This window comes from Mesocricetus auratus, unplaced genomic scaffold, assembly GCF_017639785.1.
Source record: "Mesocricetus auratus isolate SY011 unplaced genomic scaffold, BCM_Maur_2.0 contig_13369_pilon_obj, whole genome shotgun sequence".
In the NCBI taxonomy this organism is placed as follows: Eukaryota; Metazoa; Chordata; class Mammalia; order Rodentia; family Cricetidae; genus Mesocricetus; species Mesocricetus auratus.
In genome coordinates this window covers 20,118-34,832 of record NW_024433551.1, presented here as the reverse complement: position 1 = coordinate 34,832, position 14,715 = coordinate 20,118, and the positions used below count along the sequence as shown (strand labels likewise).

The 14,715-nt window shown below is 43.3% G+C and overlaps 1 protein-coding gene and 1 long non-coding RNA gene across 2 annotated transcripts; one reads left to right on the top strand and one right to left on the bottom strand.

Moving 5' to 3' along the window:
* Positions 1-2,299: 2,299 nt before the first annotated feature.
* On the top strand, positions 2,300-14,383 carry LOC121138487. Its single transcript, XR_005875464.1, has 2 exons — positions 2,300-2,459; positions 14,234-14,383. It is a non-coding gene; the product is annotated as an uncharacterized LOC121138487 (long non-coding RNA).
* Positions 3,627-4,474, bottom strand: LOC121138486 (eosinophil cationic protein-like). Its single transcript, XM_040741170.1, is given in 3 exon segments — positions 3,627-3,978; positions 3,981-4,283; positions 4,427-4,474. Coding segments are annotated over 2 exon segments (471 nt in total). The 5' UTR covers positions 4,279-4,283; positions 4,427-4,474; the 3' UTR covers positions 3,627-3,805.
* Positions 14,384-14,715: the final 332 nt, after the last annotated feature.

Genomic DNA, 14,715 nt, shown 5'->3' with positions numbered 1-14,715 from the left:
CTTTGAATTTTGAATCCAAAGGCCATACTAGACTGTAATATGGGGACTCATTATAGGGCAAGAAAAAGAAAAGATTAATATCTACACTGCTTTTAAGTGTGTCCTCATGATGTTACATGTCCTTGCTGACATCTGTAGAAAATTTGAAGGTTAACAGTCAACAGCTGGTCCATAAAACATAAACAAGTGATTCTAAACCTACTGACAAAGATCCCCAAAGAGTCAGCACCTCTGCTCCAAAGACACCAAATGTGTGTCATCGTTCCAGGGCGTCATTAATAATAGAGTGACTGAAACTGGCCATGGACCAGCATGGGGAATAAAATGCTTTCCCTCCAGATCCTACAGTGAAGACAATTCAGGGATGCCTGTCTCATTCCATCCAGGGAGGGATGCTCCTCTAGCTATGAGGACTTGACTGTTCCTGGGTAGAGACTGACCACAGTAAAGCATGTGTGTCACCTACACTCTCCACAGCTCTGCTGCCCTCATCCTCTCCCATTCCTCAGACAAACCCAGAGGAGAGAAACCTACTCCTGTGAGGACTGGCAGAGAGAATGTACTGGTTGGTGTCTACCGGCCAGCTTCAAATATCTGTTAGTGTTTGTAGACATCTTCACTGGCTGGATTGAGACTTTACCCACTGTGTTTGAAAAGACCACAGAGGAGGCAAATGTCCTCCTAAGGAACATTATCCCATGGTTTGGTCTCCCCTGGTTGGTCAGTAGAGTCATTAATGGAGCTTCCTTCATACCACAGAGGACTCAAACTATATGCAAGACTCTAGGGACTGAATATTACCTGCACTCAGATTGGAAGCCCCAAGCCTCAGGTAGTATTGCAAGGCTTAACCAAGCTCTTAAACAGATCCTAGCAAAACTTTGCCAAGAAACCACTGATAAATGGCTTAAGCTGCTCCCATTACCCTCAGGAGAGATAGAATAGCTTCACAAACACACACCAGGTACAGCCCTGTTGTATGGGAGGCTTTTCTTCCCATAGGTCTGGGTTCAGGCTCTGAGGTCCATCAGATGGCTCACTACAGCATGCTATGAATTGGGGGCAAGCCCCACAAGCAGCACAGGAATATGGGAAGACAGGTGTTCACGCCCAGTCTGGAGGAGGCTGGGTCCTCCTGGGAGGATGCATAGAAACAGTTGACTCCTTTGTGGAAGGGATCTTACCAGGTGGACCTGAGAACCCCAATGGCCTTGAAACTGCTGGATGTTAACAGCTGGGGTTACATTTTCAAGATAAATCCAGAGCTCCCAAGCCAGAGACCCCACCTGAAGTCACCCAGGACATCACCCACACCTGTGATCTGAAGAAAGCTCTCAAACTTCTCTTCAGTGAACAGAGAAAGGACCAGTGAGATGGCTCAGCAAATAAAGGCCCTGCTACTGAGCCCGGTGACCTAAGGTTCCCTCCAGAATCCGTGTGGTGGAAGGAGGGAAGGAACTTGTGTAAATGCCCTCTGACCTCCACACACTTAACAGTTTGTGTGCACTCACCATCTCAATAAACGTAAACCTTTAAAGCAAAACAAACCTGCAAAGAATCCTAATCTATGCATGATCCTGGCAAAATGGAATCACTTCCCTTTCCTATGTAAAAGAAAACCTTAATGTTGATTTTCCTCCATTTTTGTTTTTTAAATTCCCCGAGTATATGGAATAAGATATCGGTTGACTCCTGCTTTAAACAAGGAGACCAGTCTTGCCATGTCCTCCGATTATTGGCTTTATACTAAGCAAAAGAAAAAAAAACACGGAAGCATTCACCCTTTAGAGGTTTCCGGTCAGTATGTAGGAATTGGCCCACACTATTCAGGTTTTATATACATTTGTACAAGGAAACCATCATCAGTGTGGGAAACAGCCCAAGATTTAAATATTCAAATTGAAAGGTTGATCTCTCAGGGTGGGACTTTGAGCTAGAAGACCACATGAATTTCTTGGTGGGAGGTGGACTGGGATGAGCTCTTGTTTTCCTCAGTGTGTTGGAAGTGCTACATTTCTAGGGATGCTAAATGTGTCCCTGTGCAATGTGTATGGAAGGAAAAATGGGACCAGAGGGGAAGCAGAGGCTGTGAGGACTCAGGCTGAGTCTTCCTATCAGAACTTCCTGCTCCTGGGGCAGAACCATTCTCCTAGTGACCATTCTGAATCTGCCTTATTAGCTGCCCTACTGGGGAAAGCCCTTTGCATTGTTATGCCAGAATAACAGCCTTTTGTTACCATGGCATCATAGCAAAGGCCATCCCAGACATGTCCCACAATTCACTCTCCACACTCTCATCATTCGGAACTTGGAGCCTCATGTTCCTTTCAGTATGTAAGGACAATTATTGACTTAGAGACTACACCTCTTCTGTTGGGTGTTGGGGAACATGGGAACCTGTATCTCACCTGCACATCTTGGCTTTGAACTCCATCTGGGACCAGGCACCACCTACCACTGTAAGCTTAGAGGACACTGGATATTTCTTTTTTTATATATGTACTAGATATTATTTTATTATGATGTTAATAGCAATTATTTCTAGTGTGTAATAATGTAGTATAATTGTGGAAACTATTTAAGATGTGACTACAAAACTAAGTGAAAATCAGATTTGTCTCCATATAATTGACCTACTTAGTTTTGGACCAAATCATTCAAGAGCTTATTTGGATGTTTTAACCAAGGAGCACAGCTACCCATACAGCCTTGACCTAAGGCAGATTAGTTTTCCTCCATTTAGTGAGACAGTTCTGCTCCATTGAGTGTACAGTTCCTTGACGGAAGGACATGGAGCTGTGAGGAAGAAAGAGAACACCTATATAATCAAAAGATTAGCGTATCAGCTCTAGCATGTAGCGACAAATGCCACAGCCAGGTCACCCTCTTAGGTGATCTGAAATAAGAACATGAAATTGAGAAAGTCAAGGAACACTTATTAATGCCTTCTGTCTAATTGCAGCCCACTATTAAAGATAATTACTCTTTAAGCTATTTTGCCTCTTCTTAATCTATATACTTTCAATTTTCATTGGATACTTCTTATGTGGAACACGGATACTCTCTGTCCTGACGGGAAGGGAAGTGGTTGTATTTTTTTTCTTTTTTCTTTTTCAAGACAGAATTTCTCTGTAGCTTTGGAGGCTGTCCTGGACTCACTCAGTAGACCAGACTGGCCGCAGCCTCACAGAGATCTGCCTGTCTCTGCCTCCCGAGTGCTGGGATGAAAGGCGTGCACCGCCATCACCTGGCTGAAGTGGATTTATTTTTTGTGGCCATCTGTTGGGAGGCATCCACCACAGAAGACCTTTGAGATATGGGCTCAAAGTCAATAGTGTGTCTTTTTTTAGTCTACTAGCTGATAAACACAGAGTGTTGGTACCTGAGCTCATTCCTGAGCCTTTCTCAGGGTGAGATTTTAAACATACACACTCACATACAAACACATCCTGGTTGACATACCTCATTTAGTGAGAACACTCAGCCAGAAGGAAAAACAGCAGAAGCCAAAAGCACACAGACAGACACACACATGCACAGACAGACAGACAGGCAGGCAGGCATGCACAGTTAGACAGTAGCACATCACGCACACACACACACACACACACACACAGAGATCCAGATGAGTATGCAAAGGTGTTTATTGAGTAGAAAAGATCTGATCAGCTAAATTCGAAGGGAATCAGGGTCAGGTTTCACAGGATAGATGGCAACAGGAGCACAGACAGAGGTATAGGCTCTTCTCTAGTGCAAGCAGCAAGCAGCAGATCCAGAACGACGGCACAAAGGGCTGGTACTGGAGCTAAAATATCCCATCCAAGTGAACTGGAACCACTGGATAAGTACGACTGTCTTGTGGAGATCTGTTGTCACAAGCAATTCTGTAGAACCTCCGTTTCCGTGTTGTTTGGTATCCGCATTGCCTATAATGACTTGCTGGAGTTGTAAGATTACAGAATGTTATAGATACCCGTTTTTACTGTTATGGCAATTTGCACGACCGTTACGGCAAGTAGTATTTCTTCTGCCACACACACGAACAACAGAAGAAAAACTTTTATGAATAAAAGTATTTGTGCCCTTGCATTGTCCTGTATAACGGTTAACTACCAGCATTGCAGGAGTACAGAGGAGGGTGGTTCTGTTATTTACATGCTGGATTTCAAACCACTGGGAAGGGGTTAAACCCGGTGGGGGCCGGAATGAGACAACCATTATGACAAGTCCCAACAGCAGCAGGAGACAAAGTCGGGACTCAAGCAGCGTCACACCCATGTTTCCTGTGGGAACAGAAGAGAAGGAATTACTCCCCATCTCGGCTCAGTTTTTCCTGTCTCCTCCTGAAGGTCCTCTGCTGGCACTGTGGGCTCACAGGTCCATTTCTCCTGACACCCCCCCTCCTGTCCCAGTCTCAGAGATTTACCCAGTCTATGTTGAGCTCCTGTGAGAACACGGTGCTGGTTGTCCTGGAAATCGGGGATGGTGGGTGAGCTGCACTGGGCCCCATACATATAGAGCAGCCCTGTGGGTGGAGCTGGCAGAGCCAGGTGTCTGGAGTCTTCAGCATGCAGAACCACAGACTGACACATGGCCTCGCTGTGCAATCAGCCTGCTGTTTCTTCACTTGACCAAGCAACGGACGCCCCAAAGAGCAGTGCTCTTAGCTCCGTTGTAAGGAGTCTAATTCCAAGTCATCTTGTGCAGGGCAGAGGTTGACATCTGAATCTGAACTCTGCATAGAAATCTCTGTATCGCCTGCTGATTGACTGCAGACTTTGTGATTGCACTTCAGTTACAGACAGACCAAGCCTGGCTCAGTGCTCAGAGGAAACAGAGCCTTGGAAAGGCAGATTCATAAGAGATATTTGCATTCTGTCTCTCAGTTCTAACATCACATGATGTCGAGGTCTGGAGAGGCCTCAGTGTTAAGGGTACTTGCTGCTCTTCCAGACCCCTGTTCCAGAGGACTCAAGTCTGTTTGTCACCCAGAGCTCATAACTGCAGAGAACTCCGGCTCTGAGACCTTTTATGGTTTCTGTTAGTACCTGAACACATGTTACACACACACACACACACACACACACACACACACACACACACACACACACACACACACACACCAGAGCACAGGGGCAAGATACACATTTGCACATGAATGCCCCCCCCCACTGATACCAACACACAAGCTATAGTTAACAAATAAACTTCAAAAACTATATCTAGAAACAATAACAAAAATTGTATTAACACTTGCTGCATATTATTTTTCTGCTTATTTTCTGTATAAGACTTCTTTGTACATTTCAAACTACCCCCATCTGCCTCTGGAACTAGCGTAAATGTTCTAGTTTTACACCGAGGACTTTCAGAAGAACATCTCTTCATCTAAAATGCCCTAATATAAGCCAATGTTAATGAAAATATACTAAACTTACCGTGAATTTGTATGTGTCTGTCTTTGTTCTGGGATTTGAACCTGGGGTCTTGTGCCAGCTAGATAAATGCCCTGACAGTGAGCTACACCCTCAGTGCCACGTGGGTGATTCTTTTGTAATTAAAACTGCCCTTGCATTCCAGCCAGTGGCACATGGTCAGGCCTGGTCACATTTCTGGTGTGAAGTACAGCCAGTACTTCACAATTATAATTATAGCCTTGTGTTAAATATTTTTATAAGTTGTTTTATTTTAGAATATCAGTGCCCCAAATCCCTCGCCCTACCATCTTCCCATGCTTCCCACTGACCAACCAACCCACCCCCTACCCGCTTCCCAAGGTTAGTGAGGCCCTCCATGGGGAGGGGAGGAAATCAAAGTCTGTGACATCACCATAGGAGGTCCTAGGTCCTCTTGGCTGTATCTGGACTGCAAAAGTATCCTTCCATAGGGAATGGCCTCCCAAAGTCCATTCGTGCACTAGGGATAAACACCGGCTCCACTGTTAGAGGCTCCATAGACTGCCCAGGCCTCCCAGATGACACCCACATTCAGAGGGCTTGGTTCAGTCCAATGCTGATTCCCCAGCTTTATGTCTAGGGTCTCTGTGCTCTCACTAGGTCAAGTCAACAGTTTCTGGGGGTTTCTCCAGCATGATCTTAGCTTTGCTCATCCCTCCTCCCTCTCTACAACTGGATTCTGGGAGTATGGCTCCGTGTTTAGCTCTGGGTGCCTGCTTCTGCTTTGATCAGCTACTGGATGAAGGCTCTAGGAATGGCAACCAAGATAGTAATCAATCTCATTATAGGGGAAGAACATCAAAGGCAGCCTCTCTACCACTGCCTAAATTCTTAGTTGAGGTCATCTCTGTGAATCCTCGAACATTCTCCAGTGCCAGACCTCTCTCCAAACCTGTACTGGCTCCTCTATCAAGGCATCTCCTTACTTGCCCTCCTCTATTCCTCCCCTGTCTCAGTTCTCCTGATCCCTCCTGTTCTCTCTCCCCCTCCCCTCCTCTTCCTCTCCCCTTCCCACCTCCCTCTTACCTCTCCTGTGGGGGACCGTGTATTCTTCTCTTGGAGTCCTCCTTGTTCCCTAGTTTCCCTGGTGGTGTGGATTGCAGCCTGGTAATCCTCTGCTCTGTGTCTAATATCCATATATGAGTGAGTACATACCCTGCTTGTCTTTCTGTGATTGGGGTATCTCACTCAGGATGGTTTCTTCCAGTTCTATCAATTTGCCTGCAAATTTCAAGATTTCACTTTTTTCCTCCCCGCTGAGTAATACTCCATTGTGTGTAACACATTTTCTCCATCCAGTCTTCGGTTGTGGGGGCATCTAGGTTGCTTTCAGGTTCTGGCTATTACAAACAACGCTGCTAAGAAGATAGTTGAACATATGTCCCTGTTGTATGAATGTGCATTCTTTGGGTATATGTCCAAGAGTGGAATTGCTGAATCTTGAGGTAGACTGATTCCCATTTTTCTGAGGAATCTCCATACTGATTTCCAAAATGGCTATACAAGTTGGCACTCCCACCAGCAATGGAGGAGTGTTCCCCTTTCTCCACATCCTCTCCAGCATAAACTGTCATTGGTGTTTTTGATTTTAGCCATTCTGGCCGGTGTAAGATGGAGTCTCAAAATTGTTTTGAATTGCATTTCCCTGATGACTAAGGATGTTCAGCACTTTCTTAAGTGTCTTTCAGCCATTTTAGATTCCTCTATTGAAAATTCTCTATTTAGTTTCTGTGCCCCACTTTTTTTTTTAGTGGAACAAAATTAATCTTTGTGGTTTCCAGATAAGTACAGTATGGGTGGGATTTGGGCTGTGTAAAATTGGAAGTGAAACCCTTTGGGACAAAACCACAGTGCGTGATTCCAGTTATAGTTGAAGATATGCAGAGTTCCAAGAATGTTTCTCAAGCAGTGTCTTTGCTTCAGATCCTCTGGTGGGCTGTTCATGCTCAATATGGAGAGAGGACATGGCAGTGATCAATTGTGCCACCAATAATCAGACAGATGATGCTTGAACTGCCCAGTGCCTTCAGGATGTCCTAGGTTTCCCTGCACGTCATCACTCCTGGATCCATGTGTCAGTGGCCTTGAGTACCAATGAGTAGCAGTAATGTCTGGATGTCGGGCTGGGAAGAGGTGATTCTTCACTTTGGTTACTCGTTCGTTTGGAACCATCTCAGTGATTCTTGATAAAGATGCGGGTCTGAGTTCTATCCTGTCTGTGCCCCACTTTTAAACTGGATTGTTTTGTATTTTGGTGGGTAGCTTCTTGAGTTCATTGTATATTTTGGAAATCAGCCCTTTGTTGGATGTCAAGTTGGTGAAGATCGTTTCCCATTCTGTGGGCTGCAGTTTTGTCGTATCTACTGTGTTCTTTGCCTTATAGACGCTTCTCAGTTTCAGAAGATCCCATTTATTAATTGTGGATCTCAGTGTTTGTGCTACTGATGTTATGTTCAGGAAGCAGTCTCCTGTACCAATTTGTTCAAGGGTACCTCCCACTTTCTCTTCTAAGAGATTTGGTGTGGCTGGATTTATGTTGAGGTCTTTGATTCATTTGGACCTAAGTTTTGTGCATGGCGATAGATATGGATCTATCTGCAATGTTCTACATGCCAGCATCCAGTTATGCCGGTACCATTTGTTGAAGATGCTTTCTTGTTTCCATCATATAACTTTAGCTTCTTTGTCAAAAATCGTAGGTGTGTGGGTTAATATCAGTGTTTTCAATTCTATTCCCTTGGTTTACCTGTCTATTTTTGTGCCAACACCAAGCTGTTTTCAGGACTATAGCTCTATAATAGAGCTTGAAGTCAGGGATGGTGATGCCTTTGTAAGTTCCTTTATTGTACAAGGTTGTTTTGGATATCCTGGGGTTTTTGTTTTTCCATATAAAGTTGAGTATTGTTCTTTCAAGGTCTGTGAAGAATTGTGTTGGGATTTTGATGGGGATTTCATTGAATCTGTAGATCGCTATTGGCAAGATCGTCATTTTTGCTATGTTGAGCTTACCTATCCAAGAGCATGGGAGATCTTTCCATTTTCTGGTATCTTCTTTAATTTCTTTCTTTAAAGATTCAAAGTTCTTGCAATACAGGTCTTTCACTTGTTTGGTTAGCATTACCCCAAGGTATTTTATGTTGTTTGTGGCTATTGTAAAGGGTGATGTTTCTTTGATTTCTTTCTTAGCCCTTCTATAGTCTGTACATAGTAGGGCTACTGATTTTTTTTTGAGTTGATCTTGTATCCTGCCACTTTGCTGAAGGTGTTTATCAGCTGTAGGAGTTCCCTGATAGAGTTTTTCGGGTCACTTATGTAAACTATCATATCATTTGCAAATAGTGAAAATTTGACTTCTTCCTTTCCAATTTGTATTCCCTTGATCTCCTTTTTTATTGTCTTATTCCTCTAGCTAGAACTTCAAGTACAATATTGAAGAGATATGGAGAGAGTGGACAGCCTTGTCTTGCTCCTGATTTAAGAGAAATCCTGTTGAGTTACTCTCCATTTAGTTTGATATTGGCTGTTGGTTTACTGTATATTGTTTTTATTATGTTTAGGTATGTTCCTGTTATTCCTGATCTCTCCAGGACCTTTATCGTGAAGGGGTGTTGGATTTTGTCAAAGACTTTTTCAGCATCTAGTGAGATGATCATGTGATTTTTGTTTTTCAGCTTGTTTATATGATGGATTACATTGATGGATTTTTGTATGTTGAACCAACCCTGCATCCCTGGGATGAAACCTACTTGATTGTGGTGAATGATTGTTTTGATGTGTTCTTGGATTCGATTTGCCAGTATTTTGTTGAGTATTTTTACATCAATGTTTATGAGGGATATTGGTCTTAGTTCTTTTTCTTAGTTGTGCCTTTGTGTGGCTTAGGTACCAAGGTAATCGTAGCCTTGTAAAAAGAGTTTGGCAATGACCCTTCTGCTTCTATTGTGTGGAACAGTTTAAGAGAATTCTGCATGGAAACCATCTGACCCTGGGCTTTTTTTGGTTGGGAGACTTTTGATGACTGCTTCTATTTCATTAGGGGTTATAGGTCTATTTAAATTACTTAACTGTTCTTGATTTAATTTTGGTAAGTGATATCTATTCAGGGAATTGTCCATTTCCTTTAAATTTTTTAATTTTGTGGAGTACAGGTTTTCAAAGTATGACCTGATGATTCTCTGGATTTCCTCAGTGTCCATTGTTATGTCTCCCTTTTCATTCCTGATTTTGTTAATTAGCATGCTCACTCTCTGCCTTTTGGTTAGTTTGCATAAAGGTTTGTCTATCTTGTTGATTTTTTTTCAAAGAACCAACTCTTCGTTTCATTGATTCTTTGTATTGTTTCCTTTGTTTCTACTTTATTGATTTCAGCCCTCTATTTGTGTCTACACCTCTGGGGTGAGTTACTTCTTTTTGTTTTAGAGCTTTCAGTTGTGCTGTTAATTCTCTAGTGTGACTATTTTCCAGTTTCTTCTTGTGAGCACTTTGTGCTAGGAACTTTCCTGTTAGCACTGCTTTCAAAGTGTCCCATAAGTTTGGGTATGTTTTGTCTTCATTGTCATTGAATTCTAGGAAGTCTTTAATTTCTTTCTTTATTTTTTCCTTGACCCAGGAATGGTACAATTGCACATTTTTCAATTTCCATGAGTTTGTAGGGTTTCTGCAATTTGTGTTGTTGAATTCTAACTTTAAACCAAGGGAATCTGATAAGATATAGGGGTTATTCCAGTTTTTTCGTATCTGTTGAGGTTTGCTATGTTGCCAAGTATATGGTTGATTTTAGAGAAGGTCACCTGTGGCACTGAGAAGAAGATACTTTTTTTTTTGTGTTTGGGAGGAATGTTCTATAGATGTCTGTTAAACCCAATTGTGTCACAACTTCTGTTAGTTCCTTTGTTTCTTTGTTATGTTTCTGTCTGGTGGCCCTGTCTAGTGGTGAGAGTGGCATGTTGAAGCCTCCCACTATTAGTGTGTGAGGTTTTTATGTGTGATTTGATCTTTAGTAACGTTTCTTTTACGAATGTGGGTGCCTTCGTATTTGGGGCATTGATGTTCAGAATTGAGACTTCGTCTTAATGGACTTTTCCTGTGATAAATATGAAATGACCTTCTTCATTTCTTTTGATTGATTTTAGTTTGAAGTCTAATTTGTTAGCTACTAAGATAGCTTCTGGGGTCCATTTGATTGGAAAATTTTATCTCAACCCTTTACTCTGAGGTAACTGACATCTGTCTTTGAAGTTGAGGTGTGTTTCTTGTATGCAGCAGAAGGATGGATTCTGTCTTCGTGTCCATTCAGTTAGCCTGTGTCTTTTTGTATGTAAATTAAGACCATTGACAGTGAGGGATATTAATAACCATTGATTGTTAACTTTTATTTGTTTTGGGTTTGATGGTGGTGGTGTTACTGTGTGTGGGTTTCCCCCCTTTTTTTCTTTTGGTGTTTGGTAATGTGAGATTATCTATTGCCTATGTTTCTGTGAGTGTAGTCATGTTCCTTGGGTTGGAGTTTTCCTTCCAGTACTTTTTGTAAGGCTGGATTTGTGGGTATGTATTGTTTAAATCTGGTGATTGGAAGCTTTTCTGGGTATAGTAGTTTGGGCTGGCATCTAGGCTCCTTTAGTGTTTATAGAACATCTATCCAGGACCTTTTGGCTTTCAGAGTTCCCGTTGAGAAGTCGGGTATAATTCTGATAGGTTTACCTTTATATGTTACTTGGCCTTTTTCCTTTGCTGCTCTTAATACTTTTTCTTTATTCTGTAAGTCTGATGTTTTGGTTATTATGTGGTGAGGGGACTTCTTTTGAGGTCCACTCTACTGGGTTTTCTGTAAGCTTCTTGTATTTTCATAGGCATATCCTTCTTTAGGTTGGGGGAAGTTTTCTTCTATGATTTTGTTGAATATGTTTTCTGAACCCTTGAGCTGTATTTCTTCACCTTCGTCTATACCTATTATTCTTAGGTTTGGCCTTTTCATGGTGTCCCATAGTTCCTGAATATTTTGTGTTCGGAATTTGTTGGACTTGAGATTTTCTTTGATCGATGACTGTTTCCTCTAGTGAGTCTTCAACAGCTGAGATTCTCTCTTCTATCTCTTGTATTCTCTTATATTGATAAACTTACATCTGTAGTTCCTGATCGTTTACCCAGTTTTTCTATTTCCAGCATCCCCTCATTCTGTGTTTTTTTTTATTGTTTCTATTTCAGTTTTCAAGCCTTGACGTGTTTGAATTGTTTCCTTCACTTGTTTGGTTGTTTTTCTTGGCTTTCTTAGAATTCTCTAAGGGATTTGTTTATTTCTTGAAATTTTTGGTTTGTCTTTTCCCCCATTTCCTGTATGTTTTTGTTTGTTTTCTCTTTCATTTCTTTAAGGGGTTTTCTTGTTTCCTCTTTGAGGATCTCTAATATCTTCATAAAGTTGTTTTTAAGGTCCTTCTCTTCTGCTTCATTTGGGTTGGGGTGTTCAAGCCTTGCTGATGTAGAGTCCCTAGATTCTGGTGGTGTCCTATTGGTCTTTCTGTTGTTGAGTGTGTTCTTATACTGTAATTTTTTCCATCTCTTCTTTGAGTGAGTGCAGGTGGGGCCTCTCCCTCTCCTCATCTCTTGGTAGTATAGGTGGGCCAAGACTTCAGTGTCTGCAACTCCGGATGATCCAGCCTGTCCTGGTGTTCTCACTCAAGCAGAGGGCATGGGGGGTCAAGACTCAAGTGGAGGGCAGAGGGCATGGGGGTGACAAGAGTGAGGTGTGGGCAGACTCCAGGTGGTCTGTCCTGCCAGGGTACACTCTATACAAGGAGCAGGCCCAGTAAGATCCCAGGGGGTAGGGGATGGCAAGAGGTGGGCCTACACTGACCTCAAGCAGAAGGCAGAGGGCAGAGAGCGGAGCAATAAATATTTTTTAACATGAGGAATGTTGTAAGGTGTTGTCTCAAGAAATAATTCTACACTTCTCATAAAGTCCACAGCATTTTGCTGTTCCACTTGATGGATATCTCTTTGTGTAGATTTTATTGGTGAGAGCAGATGTTCACCACTTGGAATTTCTTCAACCTGGGATACAGTTGCAATGACTGCTCTTAACCTGCTGACTGGACACTGGAATGACAGTGCACAGCATTCATAACGTTATCATAATAACCTGTTTTTAAGGAATCGGTCTTGTGGGATGACTTAGGATGTGTTGGCACAGGGTCTCACTCAGTCTCCTTGGTTTGGTTTGAACTTCCTTGGAAGCCCAGATTGGATTCCAGTTGCCATCCTTCTGCCTCAGCCTCCCGAGTGCTGGGGTTAGAGACTTGCAGTCCACTCTCAGCTTGTGAACCAGATGGTAAGTATCTCTGAAAGACTCATGGAGTAAATGCTTGCCCACAGCCTGTGGTGCTGTTGTGGATGGTAACCTTTGGGGGCAGGACTCAGCAGGAAGAAGTTAGGACACTGTGGGTGTGTCCATGAGGGGCACATAGGGACCCCAGGTGCCCTTTCTGCCCTCCTGTCTTCTGCCGTGGGCAGTTTTGTTTCAGTACATTCTTCCCACCATGCTCTCCTCTACCACAGACCCCAAACAAGGGAGCCAACTCTCTGTGCATTGATACCCTTGAAACTAGGAATCAAACTTAGTCTCTGTTTCTGTCAAGCCATTTGTCTCAGGCATCTATCAAACTGGAGAAATCTGATTTGTACAATGATGCAATTTAACAAAGATTTGTTTCCAGAAGACCAAAGAATATTTGGTTCATGGGGCTCTAAGATTTCTTCATGTCATGGGGACTGCCACATTTCTCTTCAAAAAGCTACTGAATAACACCAGGTCTTGCCGGGCGTTGGTGGCGCACGCCTTTAATCCCAGCACTCGGGAGGCAGAGGCAGGCGGATCTCTGTGAGTTCGAGGCCAGCCTGGTCTACAGAGTGAGTTCCAGGACAGCCTCCAAAGCCACAGAGAAACCTTGTCTCGAAAAACCAAAAAACAAAACAAAACAAAACAAAACAAAACAAAAAACCAGGTCTTAAACCTGTTTGTTGATCAGGATTCTGGAATTACACGGAACCCAGAGGGACCTCACAGGCAGACAGGGTCTGGGTTGCTGGTGTCTGTGAAGGGCCTCGCATCTTCCTTGTGCACTAAGGATTCTGGTGAGTGACTCCATGGGTGGAGCTTCCAGATGGACCCTGTGAAGCCCTTTGTCACCTGTCCCTCTGCACTTGCTGTGGGTGACTGGTACCACCTCGTTGGCTGTGGTCAGGTACAGCAAGTCTTCACTTTGGGAGACACGATTGGTGCCTCTGAAGATGTTCTTGTGGTACTCATTGGGGGTGCCTGTCACACCTCATGTAGGGGTTACAGATAAAATGGATGGTGTCGTACTCTGACCCTGGCCTGGCTGTCAGGCTCTTTGGTTGGAATTTTCATTGGAATGACACTGAATCTCTAGGTCAGTCTGCAAAAATTAATGTATGTATGTTTTTTTTATTTATGTAAGCACTGAACCTTCCATTCAAAGGAGGCAGAATAGTTGGGGTCCAGATGGTCTCAGGTCCTTCATCAAACACTGACCCACATGTGGTTCCCTGAAGGAGGGAAAGGTGCAGGTTCAAGGCAGGTCCTAGGAGGACTGTCCTCCAGGGCAAAACGGGGGCACAGGGCAGGGAGTGCAGGAGGAAGAACTCGGGTAAGGGGGGACAAAAACCCTTTCTTGGGCTCTGCTTGTAATGTGATCTCTAGTAGTCAGAAAGCAGTACAAAAACAATGGCGTGACAAAAATAACAATTGTTCATTCTTACAGAGAACCCAGAGTTTTGTGTCTCTGTCCACCATCACTTACTCCCGGGTCCCTGTGATGACAACAGCTGTCCTGGCAGGATACTTAACTATCTATCTATCATGAAGCTTTCGTCAATGTGGACCCAATGTCCAAATTATATTATGAATCACATCAGTGTAAAGTTTCATTTTTCTAATACCGTGCTGGGTCTCAGAAAACACTCCACCAAAATAGTTCTGGCATATTGACTGTCAGCCATCTATCTGTCTTGAGAACGTGCAGAAAGAGGAGCTGCCTGGAAAGTGGCAACTTTATAAGAGAAAAGTGCCCTCTAAAAAGGATGCTTCCATTCACAGCGGTACTCACCAGGAGCACAGCCTTGCTGAGACACTGTGATCTGAGGGGCTTGTGTGAGAACAGGACAGCAGCGCTCACTACACCTCCTTCCCCCATACCTCATCTCCAGGCCACTAGACCCCAAGTTTCCTCTGTGTGTGTGTGTG